Source organism: Sander lucioperca, chromosome 4 (genome assembly GCF_008315115.2).
Source record: "Sander lucioperca isolate FBNREF2018 chromosome 4, SLUC_FBN_1.2, whole genome shotgun sequence".
Lineage (NCBI taxonomy): Eukaryota > Metazoa > Chordata > Actinopteri > Perciformes > Percidae > Sander > Sander lucioperca.
Genome location: NC_050176.1, coordinates 14,787,134 through 14,807,571, shown reverse-complemented (window position 1 = coordinate 14,807,571; position 20,438 = coordinate 14,787,134). Strand labels below are relative to the sequence as shown.

General features: G+C 40.3%; 2 protein-coding genes across 10 annotated transcripts; both read left to right on the top strand.

Annotated features, from left to right (window-relative positions):
- The first annotated feature begins 26 nt into the window (after nucleotides 1-26).
- ptcd1 (pentatricopeptide repeat domain 1) lies at nucleotides 27-5,709 on the top strand. Its single transcript, XM_031289453.1, has 8 exons — nucleotides 27-503; nucleotides 584-724; nucleotides 1,178-1,396; nucleotides 1,490-1,591; nucleotides 1,789-2,466; nucleotides 3,286-3,402; nucleotides 3,822-4,004; nucleotides 5,242-5,709. Exons 1-8 carry the CDS (start codon nucleotides 27-29, stop codon nucleotides 5,485-5,487), a joined length of 2,163 nt encoding a protein of 720 aa, XP_031145313.1. The 3' UTR covers nucleotides 5,488-5,709.
- A 1,235-nt stretch (nucleotides 5,710-6,944) lies between these two features.
- On the top strand, nucleotides 6,945-20,338 carry zgc:112980 (uncharacterized protein LOC503706 homolog). 9 transcript variants are annotated; one of them, XM_031289066.2, is made up of 21 exons: nucleotides 6,945-7,059; nucleotides 7,560-7,620; nucleotides 7,690-7,749; nucleotides 8,375-8,483; nucleotides 8,577-8,670; nucleotides 9,148-9,298; nucleotides 9,425-9,533; nucleotides 9,638-9,763; nucleotides 9,907-9,969; nucleotides 10,064-10,186; nucleotides 10,360-10,515; nucleotides 10,630-10,683; nucleotides 11,771-11,997; nucleotides 12,106-12,185; nucleotides 14,528-14,605; nucleotides 14,714-14,791; nucleotides 14,900-15,004; nucleotides 15,175-15,280; nucleotides 18,147-18,219; nucleotides 18,509-18,569; nucleotides 19,960-20,338. In XM_031289066.2, the coding sequence occupies exons 2-21, from the start codon at nucleotides 7,569-7,571 to the stop codon at nucleotides 20,053-20,055; spliced, it is 2,001 nt and encodes a 666-aa protein (XP_031144926.1). In that variant the 5' UTR covers nucleotides 6,945-7,059; nucleotides 7,560-7,568; the 3' UTR covers nucleotides 20,056-20,338. The 9 variants fall into 9 exon arrangements, with proteins under 9 accessions (XP_031144926.1, XP_031144924.1, XP_035856741.1 ...); XM_031289064.2 differs by adding an exon at nucleotides 18,410-18,417 and having other exon boundaries at nucleotides 7,560-7,749; XM_036000848.1 differs by lacking the exon at nucleotides 7,690-7,749 and having other exon boundaries at nucleotides 7,560-7,680.
- Nucleotides 20,339-20,438: the final 100 nt, after the last annotated feature.

Sequence of the window (20,438 nt, the reverse complement as noted above, 5' to 3'; positions counted from 1 at the left end):
TAATTAACTAGCTTAAATTGCTAAATATGTTGACGTCCGTTGCTCGTTCGTGCGTGCGAAACGGGAGGAAAGTCTCGGTCTCTGTAGCAAAGTTATCCCTGTTTTCAACGGTTAAGAACTCGACCAGAACCCTGAATCTGGCAGGGGGACACGATTTGTCACGACACCGGTCACCAGGGCTCCTCGCACCGACACCCTGGCAGCTGCTATCCGCCAGATCTGTGTCCCTATCCGCCGCTTCCCATGGGGGTACAGACCCTCTGGCCTCCCCTTCAGCCCCAGCCGAGAGCGACCCACCAGACCGGGAGAGCTTCGGCTCCCTTTCCACCGACATGTCGTCCAGGAGGTCTTTTAGAAAAACAAGCCCATACATCCAGGATCTGCGGCACCGTGAGGAGGTGGACGAGGATGAAGACCCGGTGAAACCTCGCAGGAGGCCCGGGAGAACAAACACACCGTATTGGTACTTCTTACAGTGCAAAAAGCTGATCAAAGACAACAAGGTGAGTTTATTTTGAGCTAATATGTCTGTCTTCTCACCTCTTTCTGTGTATAATCCTAAACTGTATGTGTCCTCTTCCAGCTGCAGGAGGCTTTGGATGTGTTCAGCCGAGACATGCTGCAGGGAGAGAGGCTGCGGCCGGAGGAGTGCAACTACACTATCCTGATAGGAGGCTGTGGTCGAGCTGGACAACTCAAAAAGGCCTTCAGACTCTACAATGATGTAGGGATATTTTATTTATTCATTTTTTATCATGTTTATATGTTGTAGCATTTTCATCAACATGTCAAATATTCCAGATCTTAAAGTGAGTTATATAGAGTTTTTCAAGCCATAACCACATGTGTTATTTTTATTATTGATTTACTAAACTAATACAATAATTTGTTTAAGAGAAGGAAGCTGTAGTTTGTGGTGCTGTTTTTATGTTGAATTGTAAAAACATCATCTCACATAGGTTAGTACTTTTAGTTACAATTATATCACAGTTTTCCTGAAATTGTATTATATTTATTTCAATTCCCAGTCCTTAAATTCCTTAAATTTCCAAGTTGTACTTTTAGTGTACAACAATTAGCTTCACATTTTCATATACACCTTTTTCAGATGTAAATTGTTTGACACAAACAGACATCTCAAGGTAAGCAATAATGTGTGTGTGTGTGTGTCTTGCAGATGAAAAAGCGAGGTCTAGAGCCGGCAGATGCCACCTACACCGCTCTGTTCAATGCCTGTGCGGAGTCGCCATCCAAACAAGCCGGTCTCCAGCAAGCGTTGAAGTTGGAGCAAGAACTCCGTCGTAAAAACTACCCCCTCAGCACCATCACGTACCACGCCCTTCTCAAGACACACGCCATGACCAACCACCTTCAAGCCTGTATTCACACGCTCAGGGTACAACATGGGCCGAAATTTGTATATACGTGTTTGGAAGGTTGGTTTACTGAATTGTGTTAGATTTCTAAATGAGTTTGTGTATGTGTGCAGGAGATGCTGCAGAACGGCCATGCTGTAACTCAGGAGACGTTTCACTATCTGCTGATGGGCTGTTTGAAGGACAAACAAACTGGATTCAGACTGGCTCTACAGGTAGATGCATGATTTAAAGCCACCTAACCACATTAGTATTGAATATTTTTGATAGATAAGGCCCCTTTATCCTGACTCAGATTGCGGCTGAGACCCAACTCACACAATACAATGAAGTGGTAATATATATAATATAATAGATATTGTTATCGCACGGCACAGTCAATAGGTGCCTTACCTCTTTGTTGCTGTTTCAGGTTTGGCGCCAAATGCTGAGGTCAGGGATTCATCCAGACTTAAAGAACTACAACCTTCTCTTGCGAACCGCTAGGGATTGTGGGATTGGCGATCCTGTCCTGGCCACTGACTTGCTGCTGAGGCCTGACCGGAAGTACGAGAAGGAACGTGCGTCACACGAAAAATCAGAGTCTGGACACAGGGATCTAATAGAAATTGACGTCCTGGAGAGGCAACTGTTTATCCAACCTGATCCACACAGTGACAGTCAGCAGGACAGCAGAGGCAGAGAGGAAGAGACCCACAGCAGACAAGACTCAACCCATTTGGTAGCAGTCAGACAAAGAGAAACTGTTTTGTTGCCTTCAGATTTAGCTGGTGATTCTACAGCCCCTAACTTACTGGACCTTTTTGAGTGTAAGAGTGGTAGTGTGGTCTCCCTTGGCACCGTGGATGGAGCATCAGATAGGCTCGCCCTCATCGGAGGAGCTCAAGGTTTCCTGGAGAAGATGGCAGCTGACCGACTTAGTCCAGACCTCAGAACTCTGACTCTGATGGCCGACACGATGGAGCCGGGGTCCACGTCTCTGCAGATGCTGCTGAAGGTTGCAAAGCAGCATAAAGTGAAGCTTGACGTTGCGTTCTTTAACTCTGTGATGCGCAGAGCAGCCAAAGCTGGTGACCTGGAGGAGGCAAAGGTACAGACACTTACCTTTAGCAGTGTCTAGTCATGCAGGTAGTGTTGGTTCCATGTGGCCAGGTTTCTGCCTCCACCCGAATACAGGAAACAGTGTCCCCATTACTCTTAATAATCTGCTGTGAACAGTTTTACAGTACATTACATTACATATCATCAGAAACAGAAACGCTTTATTGCCAAGTACGTTTTTTACACATACAAGGAATTTGTTTTGGTGTTGTAGGTGCATGTCACACATTCTCTAAAATAAGTTAAACAAACAGGTTAAACAGAACAAACAATATAAGTATAAATAAATACACATATATATATATATATACACACACACACACACACAGAATGTATTAAAAATAAGAGTAAGAATTAATTTAGCTTACAATTGCTATATACGTCAGAGGTTGCACACCTCTTGCTCAGGGACACATTGGTTGATGTATCACAGTGGGAATCGAACCCAGATCTCCCACACCAAGGCAGGTGTCATATCCACTGTGCCATCACCGCCACATAACAAATACAAATATAACAAATACTTTCTTTCGGAAAAAAATTGTCCTTTTGAAAACTGTGTCCACCCAGAGCAACAAATGACACAGTTTCTGGAACTATATTTGTCTGTTGATTGTTTTTATTTTATTTTATTTTATTTTTCAATGCTCTGAGCACCAGACCCCAAATACAAAACCTGGGCAAATTAAACCTAACCCTACAGTATCTGCATCACTACAGTGAAAATATGGGTGTTTTTTTTCCCGGGTGAAGCGAGCGACCCTTAAAGAGTCTGTGCGTATTTGTGATACTTTTGTTCTCTTTCTAGGCTGTGTTGAGTGTGATGCGACAGCGCAACGTAAACGTGGATGTGCAGACATTTGGAAGCCTCGCATTAGGCTGTGAGCGACAGCAGGACGGGCTGCAGCTGCTGAAGGACATGGAGGTGATGAAACACTAAACACATAAAAGTCAGAATAGATGTGAAATCTCACGTCTTATTTGTATAATGAAAGACAGAAAATTCTTCCATATTGTGTCACAGCTGCTTTGTCTTATGTTGATGTGAACACAGAGAACATGGAATGTGCTAGCTGCACTAAGAGATGAAGATGAACTGTAGCATTGTCATAGGAAATACAACTGACTTGACTACTTAATAGTAATAATAATAATAATTATAATAATAATAATAAACTTTATTTATATAGCACCTTTCATACAGAGAGTGTAACTCAAAGTGCTTTAACAACAAATTGGAGAGACCACAAAAAAAAAATCCTTTTTATGATAAAACCAAACAATTAAATGAGGATCCAACAACAGACTTGAGAGACCTTCATCTTTACACATGTTTTTCCACAGGAGGCGGGACTAAGGCCTAACGTCCATGTGTTTTCTGCTCTAATTGGCCGAGCAGCTCGAAGACTGGATTTCGTCTACCTTAAAATAATGCTCAAAAGCATGAGCAGCATGGGGGTGTGGCCTAATGAGGTCATCATCAGGCAGCTGGAGTTTGCCTCACAATATCCTCCCAACTATAACCAGGTAAGAATACGTACAGTATCTACCACCAACTAGTCAGTTCATACCTGAGCAACAAATACCTGTGTGGATAGAGGAGGTAGGTGCAGATTCTGATCACAACCAAAGAACCCGAAGACTGCTGTAATCTTCATGGCACAAACAAACAACTTTAGTGGAAGTGAAGGAAATCGGTTTCAAATAAGTTAAAAAAACAGGTTTCCCAAAGCATTTTGTACCAAAGAACTGCAGAGGTTTCTCATTTCCAAAACTGTATTGTTGCTGTGGCAGTCAAAATGTCTAGATCTCTGAGCCATGCTTTAACTGAGCTGTTCAGAAGCTTTTATTTTGTCCTGGGAATGGTTTGATGCACCGTAGGCTTTATTTGTGTAAATATTAATGACAACAGCTCTACACTACGGTCCAAACTCCACTCTCATCAGCCCTGTTTTTAGCCCCAGCAGGCAGTTGTTTTCAGCTGAAAAGCTCTGATAAACCCACTGTACGCCACCAAGCACCTAGCACCAAAAATCAGACAAACACTGTTGGCGACAAGCTAGTGAATGTAATGGAGCATTTAGCTGCTTAACCCTCCTGTTGTCCTCGGGTCAAATTTGACCCATTTAAAAAAAAGTTTCTATATCAGAAATTTGGGTTTCTTTCAAACAAATTGTCAAAAAAAATAAAAATAACGTGGATGATTCCCTACAACTATTACTCTTCAAAAAATAATGAGTAAAATAAATGATCAGTTCACTACTTTCATTGAATTTGCGTGTTTTATTCAATTTTATAGCATTTAAAAAAAAAAAAAAGGATAAAAGAACGTTGAAAAAAAGGGGGGAAAAAAGCTTCAAAAGCGCAGAAAAAAAAAACGACCTAAACATTGACATTTATTTTATTTTGACCCAGAAAAACTAAAAGTTGCAGGTCGACAGGAAGACTACACAAGGGTTAAATAAATTCATATCAGACTTGCCAGGTGGCCAGAACTCTAAATGAATGCTCCGTATCCTACTGTGTAAAGAGACAACTCTAATGTCTAATGCATAGACATAATAAATTAAAGGTCATCGTTTCTCTGTTGAGTTTTGATGTTATTCCTTTGCCCCAGAGTGGCCAAAAATCAGCTTTAAAAAAAACAACAACATTATGATTAATGTCATTCTTTAGATAAATGGTTTCTTGACTGATTCATATTTTTTATGTTGCCCATCTCTTCCTGCTCCCCCTTATCTTTCCTCCCTTCCATCAATCCCAGTACAAGTCCAGAAACAACTACCTGGTCCAAATCGATGGTTTCCGTGGTTACTACCAGCAGTGGCTGAGAGACATGCCTGCTCAGAGCGCTGAGGACGAGCAGGCAGAGCTGCAGTCTAAGACGGACACTGAAGTGCTGAAAACAGAAGCAGCAGATGGACTGACAGAGACCCAAAGAAACCAGAGAGCAGCAGCAAGGAGATATCATTCTCGTAACAAGGACAAGGCGAGCACCGCTGCTCTGTAACAGCACTCCAGAAAGTAGCTTTCATTTCTCTCCTTGATCCTCTGTTGGTCTGTTTGCGTTCAGCCGTGTAACCCTGGATGGACTCTGGGTCAAAGGAGCTCATGGACCTTCAGTCAGTTAACTTATTGCAGATGCATTTTTCTACAAAAATCAATGTTATTGTAAAATTTATTGCAATTAAAGTAAAATTCAAGTACATGATGGTTGATGAATTCAACCTCACCTTGGTTGCCTCCTACATTCTATGTGATTTTGAAACCACAATTTAAAGATCAGATCAGGTTTATCATTTTTTTTATCCTTTTTTTTCTCAAAACTGACTTTCTTTAAACAAAAATTAATTTAATTAACGACTATTCATTACTTTACTGTCTTTGCTGCATTTGGAAGAGTGTTGAGGGGCTGTGGCAGGGTAAAAGGATGGTGCACTTTGTCCTATTAAATTGTGAAAAGCATGCATTTGCAGAGTCAACCATAATCTGATGGGGGTAGATAATGACATCTAAAAGTACTGCTTGACACTGAAATCACAGTGTTGCTTCTCCTTACAGTTTGATAGACTAAAATGTAACAGAAACTGAACTAATATGTCAGTAGTGGGTTATTTGTGTAACATTTTCCTCAAAAGGCAGAGTTAAACTAGCCTGACTCTGCATTTATCCGGCATCTGTTGGCAGAACGCGGCGTTGCCTGCCCCAAAGTCCAAGTCACCGCCACGGGAAACATAGAAGGGTGCGTTTCGACCCGGTGGATGTGGGTGAGCCCTTGTGGGACCATTGTGTGTTTGGATGTGGATTTTAAAACACCCCCCTTTGAAGGCAGTTTTCAACATTACACAGACTTGGCGTTACTAGAGTCTGGTAGGACCAGGCTAGAGTTAAACGTGATCTTGTTGTGCTTCAACAGAACAGTGGAAAGGATCTCTTCAGAAATAAAATATGGACGTATTATTTGATATTTTAAGAAGAGGCATGAAATTAAGTGTTAGGTAATGTGGATGAATAAGATAAGGACAATGATAACTTTGCCTTTAAATAGGAAAGCATCCATCTCTGGGTAATTCATTATTGTAAAATAGATGATCCAGTAGAACATGTTATAATGTTAGGGTCAAAAATACTCAAGAAATTATCAAGAGGAAGAAATTAGTCCCAAAATAATTAAATATTAGGGCAGGCTGTTATGTATAGTTATACCTGTTCATGCAGTTACTTGAGAGAAACTTTTTAAGAAAGTATTTATTATACAGTATGTATTATTATTATTATTATTATTACTCCAGCATAGTACTTGGCATTAAAGTGAAACATTAAGAAGGAGAAAATAATAAGAAATAACCAGTTAAACAACTACTGAAAGAACCAGGCTTATCAAAGAATATTTATTTTTGTATTCATTTTCTGAATGTATTCTTATTCTACTAAGCGGCGGTAATGCACCTATAAACTGGCTTGCCAACCGCCATTAAAGCCGACAAAGAAGAAGTGAAAAACGTCGCATCCGGTGACGTTGAGACTGGAGAACACCGGCGCCAAAAACAACTTATTTACTTTGATTAAACGGACAACAACGGTGAGATAACTCGCTCATAAAACATAACAAGTATTTAGACGTGTTTTAATTGGTTAACGCCACTATCCTTGGTAGTTATAAATAACTGTTGACACAATTCATCAACTGTTTTAACACGTATTTAACGTTAACGTTAACGTGCTGTTTCTGCCTTGAGTAAAGCTAGCTAACGTTAGCTAGTAGGAATAAAAACGTATAGGTCTGTTTTAAGTTAATAACAGAATAACGCAGCCAAGACACACTTCTAAATTCAATCCAGATGATATGTTGTGTAGATTGTATTGATATGAGCCCGGTCTCTTCCCAAAATCCTAACAAACCAGCCTGTAAACTTTCAATGAGGAACAACCATAGACTGTTACTATTTACAGTCTATGGGAATAACACATGAAGGGTTTGTATATGTGTGAAGGAATGTGTGACTCGCTCATTCAAAGACCAACATTTTACACATATGTGAGTTAATGATGCCTTTTCTTTTCCCGGTTTTTATGTGCTAGACATTGCTGATGTGTACATCGGTGGACACTGGAGAAATCATCATCCTCAGTGATGATGAAGATGAAATATGCAGTGAACCCTCGGTTCTCATTGTGGAGGTGGAGGATTTGAAGAAGAGTGGTGATGAAGATGAAATATGCAGTGAACCCTCGGTTCTCATTGTGGAGGTGGAGGACGTGAAGAAGAGTGGTAACAACTGTTTACATTACTCACCAGCAGCCTGTATGTCAGGGTTGTTTATGTCAGTGGTTCTCAAAGTGAGGTCCGAGGACCCCCAAGGGTCTTTGAGGAGGTTCCAGGGGGGTCCCAAGCAAAAAGGGCAAAGAAAGGACTCCACCTGGGCCCTCAAGTGAGCAGATGGCATCTAGGGGCTGAGCCTGGGACGCCAGGTTTCACCGCTGAACACTCGTTCGGCGGTGTTGTTGGCCTATCAGCGAAAGAAGCACAGCCACTTGATAACAGAGGATGCCATCTCTTACTCGACCATCCCACAGAGTCTTTTAGCAGTTTGTCTCAAGTTTGCAAATAAGGGATATTTACATCTAGTCCCACAAAACAGATCACTATAATTCCATCCATAAGTAACACAGTGACACAATGTATGACTATTTTGATCATGGATTTTGTACACTTTCTGTAATAAAACCTCTAAAAGCAAAAATTCTATCAGATGGTGGATCCTGGGACAAAATCTTATCAATTTGGGGGTCTGTGGTCTAACTTGTATCAGTTTAGGGGTCCTATGCATGAAAAGTTTAGGAACCTCTGGTTTATGTTATAAGTCGTCACCAGCTGCTCTTCTTCTGTGTTTCAGACTGTGCTTTATCTCCCACTGCTCTGGATGAAGACCTGGTGGTCACCTTCTCTCGCCGTGCTGAGGTGCTGCCTCATGCGCGCTACGACTGTCCCATACATACTTTTACGTGAGTAAATTGCCACGCATACTTTGTAAAATATTACTCAGTGCTTTTTGCCCCTCCATTAAAAAGTAATCCCTTCTCCTCTGTCCTGCTCAGGGCTACAGATTGTGTGATCGACACTCCTGTGGCCGGTAACCAGCTCATGTGCGATCAGTGTTTCTGCTACATCTGCGACAAGCTGGCGTCATCGGTATGTGTTGATGTGGTCTATAAACCGTATACACGGCCTGATTAGCTTACCGAGGGGAATGATACGCAGCGCAGCCACACACGTCAAAACTCACTAAACATTAAAACAAAGTGGGTTGATTATTCTCCTTTTCCCATATCGTATGAGTGTTGTCAGATCCACAAAACAATGTTCAGCTTTCATTTTGTAGTGTAGTGTGAACTCTCCTGTGTGAACTGTGCACTGTCACCACAGGCCACCAAAACACACAGAGGCATTTTACAAGATAATTTATTTATATATCTGTATTGTTCAATGTATGACCACATACATGAGTGACCACAAATTCAGGAAAAGAGCATTATTAGCCCCTGTGCTCTGGACAAAATACACATTTATTTGTAGATAAAGATATTTTCAAGTTTTTTTATTCGTTAAGAGAGGGAAAAAAAAACCCTCACCGCTGCTTTAATGTTGTTGTCCTGTGTGTGTTTTCAGTGTTTAATGTGGAGTCAGACAGGTGTGTGTCACTGCAACAGCCACAAGAGGAGCAACTTCTGGAACCACCTGCGAGACTGCGTGCTGCTGGGAGGACTGAAGACATTCAAGCTCACTCTGTCTGAAATAGATGCTCCCCTCCGACACGCAGGTGCTCGCTCTCTCACGAATATGTGGACATTGCATTCACATTTTGAAAACCTCCGACGGAACCACTGGTTGTTTGACTAATTAGATGTTATTTCTCTGCCCTTGGATTTGTCTTTCTCTTGTCCAGAGACGATGCTGCAGTGGTTCAGACAAGGGCTCTCTGACCAGTTCTCTTCCTTCCTGAAGGGAAAGTATGTCGAGTTGGAAAATTCCAAACAGAAAGTCGTCTTACACGAGTGAGTGACGGAGCAGAGTGTCCATAATGTTAAAACAATACCGTTATCCTAGTATTAACATATGAGAAGTGAAAACAATTTAGATTTTCTTTACTTTTTTGCAGTTACCTACCTGTGTACGAGTATGTCTCAATGTTCCTGAACATAGCAGATAAACTGGAGGACAGAGCTGCTGCCATCATGAGACTCGGAGCCGCTGAGGACTTTATTGGACATTTTCAAGTATCAGGGTACACACACACACACACACACACACACACACACACACACACTCTCAAAATAGCATTTTCTCTTCAGATTAATGGTTATCTTCACAGCTTTTACATTTTTTTTGTTTCTATCCATTTTCTTTGGCTGGCATGATTCTCTACAGGACTGTCCCCCTACAGTCTCCAATGAGTAATGCTGCTAAAGCCAAACTGGTGTTACTGCAGAGGTACACACACACACACACGCACAACCCTGTTACCTGTCTGTAACAAATTCATTTGTGTATTGACCTTCTTCCGTGTGTGATTGGGTTTTTTCAGGGTAATAGCATCCATGCAGAGGCAGATGGTGATGGCTGATTTTACCCAAGAGTTCATCCACAAGCTGCAGGATTTTTACAAGAGATTGTGTTTCCCTGCTGAGCTGAAGAACATGAAGAACAGGTGTGTGTGTGTGTGTGTGTGTGTGTGTGTGTGTGTGTGTGTGTGTGTGTGTGTGTGTGTGTGTGTGTGTGTGTGTGTGTGTGTGTGTGTGTGTGTGTGTGTGTGTGTGTGTGTGTGTGTGTGTGTGTGTGTGTGTGTGTGTGCACGCTTTTATAACTTTGTGTGTGCTCCAGCCTGTGTGTTCGTCCTTGGGATGATGTCCTGCTGGTGTCTGTGCTGAAAGGTCAGAACGTGTCGGGCGTTCGCAAAGACAAAGGCAAGAAGGACGTCCTTTTTGAACAGATTTCTGTAGTTCTACTGAGAACAGAACTACTACAGCGACAGCACAGGTACCAACAGATACACAAACACACTTCCTGTATATAACATATAGACACACGCTCTTTCCTTTTTATAACTGTTAATAAAGCCAAACCTGGCTGTGTTCTAATGTCTTACTGCAGGTACCGAGAACTGTGTCGCTATATACGAGTCGTCAAGACTGATGATATTGAACTGTGAGTGCACTGAAGCATAAGTGTGTTTTTAAGTTTAATTTCATCCTGTATTTAACAAGGATGGTGTCTTTTGATGGAAATCCTCCATCACGGAATATGAAAATGTTAGCGTGGAGAGAAAAGTGAGGTTTTAAAATGTCAAATTTAAATAATTACAATTAACTGAGTGGTTGAGTATGTGGTATAGACCAAATTGCAGTAACTGTGTGGAGATGTTAGTTATGATAATAAGTTGCAAAAAATAATGTGTTATTGTTTAAAAAAAAAGAAGCATGTCTGAGCGGGCACATCATCAAGCTTACCAGCCTTCAGCTCTACTCTGTTGATATCTAGTAGGGTATCGATTAAAGAAATTTGATTGTGTGGCCAGGTTAGCTCAGTTGGTAGAGCAGGCGCACATGTATAGAGGTTTACTCCTCGACTCAGCGGCCGCGGGTTTGACTCCGTTGCTGCATATCGTTCCCCCCTCTCTCTCCCCTTTCATGTCTTCATCTGTCCTGTAAAAATAAAGGCCTAAAAATGCCCCAAAAAATTCTTTAAAAAAGAAATTTGATTGCATTTAAAAGCTTGGAGACTATTAGGTCTTAACCCAGTGATAGACATAAGCAGAACTTTTATATTGTGAGCGCGATGACAAATAAAGTCACTCAGCATAGACTGTTATTTTGTGCAGGTTAAAAAAAAGATTGTAAATCCGACTGAAAATAATGTAAAGTTGTTTAGAGAAGTCTACATTTTTAATCATTTTAAAATTACTTTCTGTAACCAGCCGAGTTTTTGTAGAAGGGAGCCTTTTTAACAATATTATGTTACAGTTTTGGTTGACTAATTGGGTTTTCTTTGTTTCAGTGAACTGGTTGTTTGACAACAATTTTAAAAATATAAAAAAAAAAAAAATGTATTCCATGTATATTTAGAAACCAAAGCACATGAAGGTTCAGACCCCTGTTTAAAAAAAAAAGAAGTAGTTATTACAACTTTAACCTTTCAAAATAAAATCTCAGGCATAGATTTACATATTATTTAGATTAAGACATGACTTGTGACAAGTTGTTGACTTGCTGTATGTGCTTTGTTTCTCCGGTAGCCTCCAGCGAGTACAAGACCTCATCCCTTACTTCATGTGCATGGACGGGGACTTCATGTCCACTGTGCACAGTTTGTTCCCATCAGTGAACGCCCCCGCCTCCCGTTTTACTCCAGATCTCTTCCTCTTTTATCTCCGCGTCTTTAAAACGGCAACAGCACCAAAGCTAGCAGTCATGAGGCCAGAAGAGCTCTGCTGTTCTGAAGCAGCGTGGGAGCCAATTAAAGGTCTGACGTAGATACATTATAGATTTGTACTTATAAACACCTTTTTTTTATTTTTTTTTATTTTTAATTGAGTTTCTCATAAGAAGTCAAACTTGCTCCTCTCTCTAGATGCTGTGCCACTGACGTGTGCTGCGCTGGTGAGGTTTGCTCTCAGGGTTCAGAGATGCAGCTCTGCCGTCTTCACTGACGTAAGTCTACTTTCTCACTGTTCAGTAACAAATCAACAGATAGGAACATCAGCTTTTTATCACTTAGAAAAGAAATCTAAATCTGACTTGTGCAGGGTTTTGTAGCCTTAAACAGACTACAGTAATGGCTTTCTCTCTGGTCTTCACTCTTTAGAAGGCTGTGAAGTTTTAATAAAGAGACTGTTACACCCGACTTAATATCACTGCACTGACTTCTAGTCAGAGATGGGGACTTGAGTTTGAGACTTGGACTCGGGTCGCACTTAAGTGACACACACAGTGACTTCAGACTTGACTCGGACTCGAGATGCGGGACTCTTTATGAAGGTAAATATGGTGCAAAAAGGGAGAGCTTGTAGAATACAATGTGAGAACTTGCAGAACAAAAAATCTGAACTTGTATGTTAAAATTTGCACTTGTAAAAATTTAATTTGCACTTGTAAAAATAAAATTTGCACTTGTAAAAAATATTCACACACATGTGATCTGAATTTGAAGTCATACAAAGAAAAAAAACATGAGAGCTTGTAAAAGAAATCTGAACTTGTAAGTTGAAATTTGCACTTGTAGAAAATGTTCACACACCTGTATTCTGAATGTGAAGTTACAGAAAAAATATTCACAAGTGTGTAGATTGATATTTACATGAACACAATGACAGCTGCAAACTTATAATGCAACATTTACTCGTATACTTTTTTTTTTACTCTGGTTCATTTTCCATCACAACCACAACTCAGTGATTACAACCTCTGGAATCTGTCACTGCAACTTCACATATGTGCTCTCTCGCATCACAAAGTGGCCAATCTGCGCACCTCGACTTTCACAACACTCTTGACGATACATTTGGTGCAAAACTAATTTGTACCTGTGGACTTAGACTGTGGAGCTCTGAGCTAACAGAACGGGAAAAGCCTTCTTATATACAGTCTATGGGAAAATCAGGGTTTCTATCGCCAGATGAGGGACAACTCTGTCCGGCTTATTTATGTAGCATGGAAACTTGGTGGAATAGCATGCTAGTGTTAGCTAACTAGCAGCCAGCCCGCTTCTAAATAAATACCTTTTAATTATTAACACTTTTTAACAGTCAAACTAAAACACTGAACATTTTCTACAAGTGCAAATTTCAACTTACAAGTTCAGATTTTTTTTACAAGCTCTCATGTTTTTTTTCTTTGTATGACTTCAAATTCAGATCACATGTGTGTGAATATTTTTTACAAGTGCAAATTTTAACATACAAGTTCAGATTTTTTGTTCTGCAAGTTCTCACATTGTATTCTACAAGCTCTCCCTTTTTGCACCATATTTACCTTCATAACTCTTCAATCTTTTTTTTTTTTTTTTTTTTTAGGAAATGTCTAAAGAGCTGAATGTTATTCCCCTCCCTGCGTAACCTAGAACCTACCTACTTAATACGTAATGTATCTGCTGCGCGTGGCCACATGTGAGAGAGGAAAACAAACATGTATTGTAACGTAGGGCTGGACGATTGATTGAAAATGTATCGACATCGAAATTCTGAAGCTGTTATCGACGTATTTTTCCCATGATGATAATTTTTATAAAACTAAAATGTGACTTTTTTTTCACAAGACATTTTCATTTCAAGCAATGTGTGCTTTCATTTTATACATTTTCAATAAATAGCCATAATAGTTCCCCGCTTTGTGTGTTTGCTTCAATTATTTTAAAATCACAAAAATAAGTACTTTTGAATAAGAAAAAAAATCTCACCTTTAATTTTTGTGCCTATTTACAGTACAAATCTTGCCAATGAACTATGAGGACAAAAAAAGAATCAATTTTTTTATTTATTTGTCGTTATTGAGGTAAATTGTGCAATTAGTCGGGATTTTGGTTTTAGGTCATATCGTGAGACTTGACTCGGACTCTACCTCAGAGACTTTTGAGCATCTCTGCTCCCAGTAAACATTAGAATTGATGTTAAAGGTTTCTTGTATCTTTTAAGGTTTGCTCTATGTTTTTTAAAGCACTCAATATGACATACACAGAAGGCATAGGACATGCTAGGAGCTACCCAGACCTCTCAGGTCATCTGTCAAAGCCATGTTTATTCACTGGCATGGCATATTGAGGACTTTTTTAATAAAAATCCATTTTCCTTTTCTGTTTTTAATGAGTATAGTCCTTCCATGCTATTCCTTCCATTGAATAGTTCAGCATTTGCCTGTGTGCTTGTTGTGACAGAGTGATTGTGAATGGCTTTTTCTTTTCATTCAAAGCCCATTGTGTTTCTCCCATGTGCATGAATGTGCTATATAAATAAAGGATTTTGATGTGTGGTTGTACGTCTGCTACCTTTCTGATCCAGTCTCAGTGCTGGACCAGTTTACTCACAGTCGCCAACACACACACCGCTCTCCCAGAACCGAGCTCACAGTTTCTACAGGTATGTATTTCTTGCTTATTAACAGCTCTTTAATGTTTTGGTAATTTTTCCATTTATTTTTGGCTGTAGTTGTTTTCGTATTTTCTGACTTTCGTGTCTGGACTTCAGGAAGCCAAGGATGTTGTGAATTCGATTCTGCACGATCAGTTCTGTTCAAACTTACTGATCCCGGGATCCTTTCAGAAGGTATGTCTGTTATGATCTCCATATTTGCACTCAAATCCATGGATGTTACGACTTGCGCGTGGGTAACGTTATAAACTGTTAATACAGTGTATGTGTTTGTGTTTACAGGAGTACCCAGATCAGGCCTTGTTGCTGTTGGTAACAGGGGCTTTAGGTTTGAGAATCTGTAAAGCTCCTCTGAGTCCAGCCCTCCCCGTGCTCGAGACGTTTAAGGTAGTCTCCTGATGTCACATCCTGTTTCCAGACATTTAGCCCAAAGAGCTGAACCCCACACACACACACACACACACACACACACAGTCACACAGTTTCCATGTTCCTTAACCCCATGAAACTAAAATGAGGATCTAAAGGTTTTATCCAATAACATTTCTGTCTCTCAGGAGAACACTTGGGCGCTCGCGTGGCTGTGGCTCAATTTGTCCTCCAACCCGGAACGCCTCAGCTCCTTTTTACAGGAGATCTCTCAGGAGACGGAAAACACAACAGGTGTGTGGGCATCTTGTCTTGATCATGAATCAATGCACTAAACCCTCAACATCCTTATGTGGGGGTTGAATCATAAAAAAAAAATAGACGGAATCTATCAGTAGGACAGCACTCTGATTTACTATTTATTTAAAGTGCTCATATTATGCTTATTTTCAGGTTCATAATTGTATTTAGAGGTTGTACCAGAATAGGTTTACATGTTTTAATTTTCAAAAAACACCATATATTTGTTATAGTACACATTGCTGCAGCTCCTCTTTTCACCCTGTGTGTTGAGCTCTCTGTTTTAGCTACAGAGTGAGACATCTCACTTCTGTTCCATCTTTGTTGGGAGTCGCACATGCGCAGTAGCTAGGTAAGGACTACTAGCCAATCAGAAGCAGAGTATGAGGGAGTGTCACGCTAGCAGCTAGGCCAGCATTATAACGTGTTACAAAGTGATGCACGTTAGGAAGTAAAGGCTGGACTACAATAGAGCTGTTTGGAGCAGTTTGTGAACAGTGTTTTCTGTTGGAGATGGTAAGTCCCTTTGGGGTGGACTTTGGGATTTTTCACTTTGTAAACCTATAACATGCACAAAAAAGATATATAACACAATAAAGGAAAGCGAAAAAGCCAAAAGCATAATTCGTGCTACGTCCTGTGACACCCTGCAGTGCCCTGCTATGCCATGAACTACTACAGCTATTATTTCTAGTCATAGTTCCATTATCTTTATTGTGACTATTATTTTCACTGTTCATCACATCCCCAACCGGCACCGTCAGACACTGCCTACCAAGAGTCTGGGTCTGTCCGAGGTTTCTTCCTAAAAGGGAGTTTTTTCCTCGCCACTGTCACACTAAATGCTTGCTCTTGGGGGAATTACTGGAATTGTTGGGTCTTTGTAAATTATAGAGTGTGGTCTAGACCTACTCTATCTGTAAAGTGTCCTGTTATCTTGTTATGAATTGATACTATAAATAAAAAAAATTGAATTGAATAATATGAGCACTTTAATAATGCTAAGATGTCTTGGGTTCTCGTCAACTAAAAGAACTTACAAGTTATTTGTACCCTTTGGTCACATCTAGTGGCAACATGTAGGAACTGCACCGACTTGCAGCCCCTCATGTCTGTGGCACAGCCAGCATCACTGCCCTAAAGGCTTCAGTACGCTTCCAATGAAAAGTCTTAGTCAGATCGTGCAGAAGTGTCCAAGACTGCCAGTACGACGGCAGAATCTGGGACTGAGTCCAACAATTTATAATTTTGACACAACAACAATTAAACTAGTCAGGTTAAAGTTCTCTGTGTAGCCGGTGTCTGTACTCAGTTGTCAAATTGTTTGTGAGGGAAGTCCCTTCACTGTATAATTGCGAGTGGACTGAGTGTTTGTACAACAAATCCAGCAGAGTGATGCGTCTTCTCTGTAGCTGATTGCCAAAAAAAAAAACATTGCTATTTTTTATTTTTATTTAATCTTTTCTTGAAATAGAGCTAACAATTATTTTTATTATCATTTATTTTCTCAATCGTTGGGTCCAAAAAATCTCCGAGAATAGTGATAACATGGGTCCAAAGTAATGTCTTCAAATGTTTTATCTGGTCAAAAGTCCAAAACCCAAAGATCATTCTTATAAGATAATTATAGAAGACTTAAAGTATTCACATTAGAATCAGAACAGAAGCTGTAGCCAGTGAACTTTTGGCATTTCTCTTAATTAAATAACTTAGTGATTATCAATGATCCAAATAGTTGATCGGTTAATTTTCTGTCGATCGATTAGTTGACGACTTGTTTTGAGCTCTTCGTGTATGGCAGTTATTGTCATTACGAGTTTACGTCTTACAATAGCATACACATCAACTTCCAAGTTGTAATAACGACTGGGAAACTCAAACTTGGTGATCATTTTATATCATAAGTTAGTCACACAGCCTTAATATGTATTTTTTTTATTATTAAAACCTGCATTTATTATAAAGCTTGCCATTTTCATCATCATAGTCCTCATCCTTTCATCTACCACTACCGAAACAAAGCTGCTTTTCTGCAGTCAGCAGACGTCTCCTCTGTGCTCGTAGTGTCCATCTGCGCCCTGCACTGCTCCACTATTATTTCTAGACATAGTTTTATTATCTTTATTGTTACTATAATTGCCACTGCGCATCATGCCAACTGCTATTATTATGAAATCATATTTCTGTATTTGTGTCCCAACCGGCCGCAGCAGATGGCTGCCGAACAAGAGCCAGGTTCTGTCTGAGGTTTCTGCCCGTTTAAAGGAAGTTTTTCCTCGCCATTGTCGCACTAAATGCTAAGTCTACTGCTAACTAATAACATTACCGTCACCAAAATACCCCCGCAAATCAAATCCCCTACTTCACCGTTAACCGTCAAGCCACTAAACCTGTATGGAAATGAACACCTCTGCTAAGTGTTAAATTCGTTAACGATCATATGACACAAGACAAAACCTCTCTCTCGCACGCACGCAATAAATTAAATAAAAAAAAAAAAAAAACCCAAATGAAATAAAAAGACAAATATTATATAAAAACAAATCATCTACAAGTCATCTCTGTAAAAGGCCTTTTTTCTCTTCTCCCTGGCTTTCTCAAGATAACTGGCTAGTTTATATCTTTTATATCTTTCAAACAAAATTTGAATTGAATGCGCGTCCTCATGCATGTGCCCATGAAGCACAAGATCCAAACACAAGGACGCGCTCATCAGTACATTTCTCTACAGTGCCAATAGTGGTCAATAACCCATTACTGGATTTGTGAATGAAGATGAAACTACTCTTGTGTAAAGGAACCAAACCGCCTTGTGGCAGGAACCAAACATGGCATGTCTTTGTTTCTCTGTCTCCGTCAGATGGGGAACATTGGTTAACCTTTCTTCGCGCCATTGTTCCCACTCAGTCATCTTCAACAGAGTACTGGGACCAGTGAGTCATATTTAATTCATAACTTGCTGCTACAACAAAATCAAGACAACCCTTTGAGGTAGTGAAGTTCAGATTGGGGTTTTCTGTTGTATACTATTTTAAACTGCATGATAAGAGTTGGCTAAAGGCTGTGGATCTGATCTGTCTGATCTGCCTTGTTTTCCATGTCCTCTCCTGATGTGGTGATCAGCACCTACTGTAAGTTTCTCTGTCTCACGTGGCGATCCTTCATGATGGGTCCTGAATGTTGTGCTGTTGATTTAACTTTCTGTGTCTCCTCCTCCTGTAGGCAGGCCAGTGGATGTTCAACTCAACTCTTCACAAGTGAAGGCCCCGTCGCAGTGTCAGCTGTAAGTTCCACAACTCTCATCAGCTGTTCCTCCTGTTTTTTTTTTTGTCTTTTTCTTATTAGCGGTGGGTCATATCTATTTTCCCTTTTTAAAGGAACACGTCGACTTATTGGGAATTTAGCTTATTCACCGTAACCCCCAGAGTTAGACAAGTCCATACATACCCTTCTCATCTCCGTGCATGTTGTAACGCTGTCTGACGGCTCCACCGGTAGCTTAGCCTAGCACAGAACATGCAGGTGAATGGTTCCAGTAACCCTACTGCTCCGAATTGTGACAAAAGTGACAAATAACGCCAACATTTTCCTATTTACATGTTGTGATTTGTAGAGTCACAGCGTGTACAAAAAAACAACGTAACAGGAGACACAGCCATCTTCTAACCGTAAACAAACCGGAAACTATATTCTCAGGCGGAAGAATATAGTACTTGGGCGGAATGATTTGCTTTGCAGCAAGCCTGTCTGAGAATATAGTTTCCGGTTACGCTGTGACTCTACAAATCACAACATGTAAACATGTTGGCGTTATTTTGTCACTTATTGGGAGCAGTAGGATTACTGGAACCATTCACCTGCATGTTCTGTGCTGGCCTGATGCCGCTGGAGCCGTCAGACAGCCTTACAACACGCACGGAGATGAGAAGGGTATGTATCGACTTGTCTAACTCTGGGGGTTACGGTGAATAAGCTAAATTTCCCAATGAGTCGGCGTGTTCCTTTAAAGGCACCCCATGGAGCTTTCACTTTGTATTCGTCCACTTCATGTGAATGTGTGTCGAGTGCATTTTTTATTTATTCAACATGCGCTGTTTACGACAGATAATAGTCGTCTTACTCCCTGCCTTTTGCTATTGTATTGCTCAATTTCATGGCCCATTAGTGCCACCAGCTGTCTATCAGGGGCACAGTGTTAAAGCAAGGGGATGCCTGTTTGCTTGCATGCACTTCACATCTGCTTCACATTGCTCCATAGAAAAACTCCACCCGGTACCTTTTTAACACCATTGTGCATGAGCCATTCACTGAGCACTGATTACTCATTTTATTCTACGGATACCAATTTATTAAACCCATATTGATGTTGTTGGGAGATATGGAGCAGTGAAATAGCTTGTTCATATTCCCAAGATTGTTTGGAATATTTATTTAAATATTGTTCTTAAAGGTTTTTGAAACTAGCCTGACAAGCCAGACCCACATCAAGATGTTGGGTCTGGGAACTCACCATTGGCAGGGCTCAATCCGAGGGGCGGGATAAACGGTTGTCTTTCAAATTCCAAACTGAACCCAACTGTAGGTTTTACTTCTCAGATGTACATTAAATAGAAAGCCTCCTATCAAACAACAGCTGATGTGTTTTTTTTAATTAATATTTCTTTGTCCTTCAGGTGGTTGCAGCTGGGTCTGGTTCCCCGCTGATGTGCCTGTCAAACACTGACCCTCTCCTCCAGACTGAGCCCAGTAGAGAGCAGAGCAGCAGATGAATGTGTGTCTGAGTTTTTACGCAGACGTCAGAATGAAAGATAAGAGACGTCAAACACATCCTCGTTGTTCTTCAGCATTTACCGTTCTAGAGACACTTTGTTGCTTCATTTTTTAACGACTTCATCAGTTCAGTATGCTGAAGTTCTTAACTGCATACAAGTTTACTTCTGCACTGTGAGATTTTTCTTTTTTTGAGATGACGACTCCCTGGATTACAAATTTTATGTTTATAAGAGGCAATCATGTAATGTTGGTAAATAAATGGATTTTTTTGTTATGTAATGTTGGTAAATTAATGGAATTGTTTTTATTTTTATGAACCACTTTATAATTAATTATAGAAAAGGAAAATGAAGGGTTAGGGTTAATTGTTTGTTGCTTA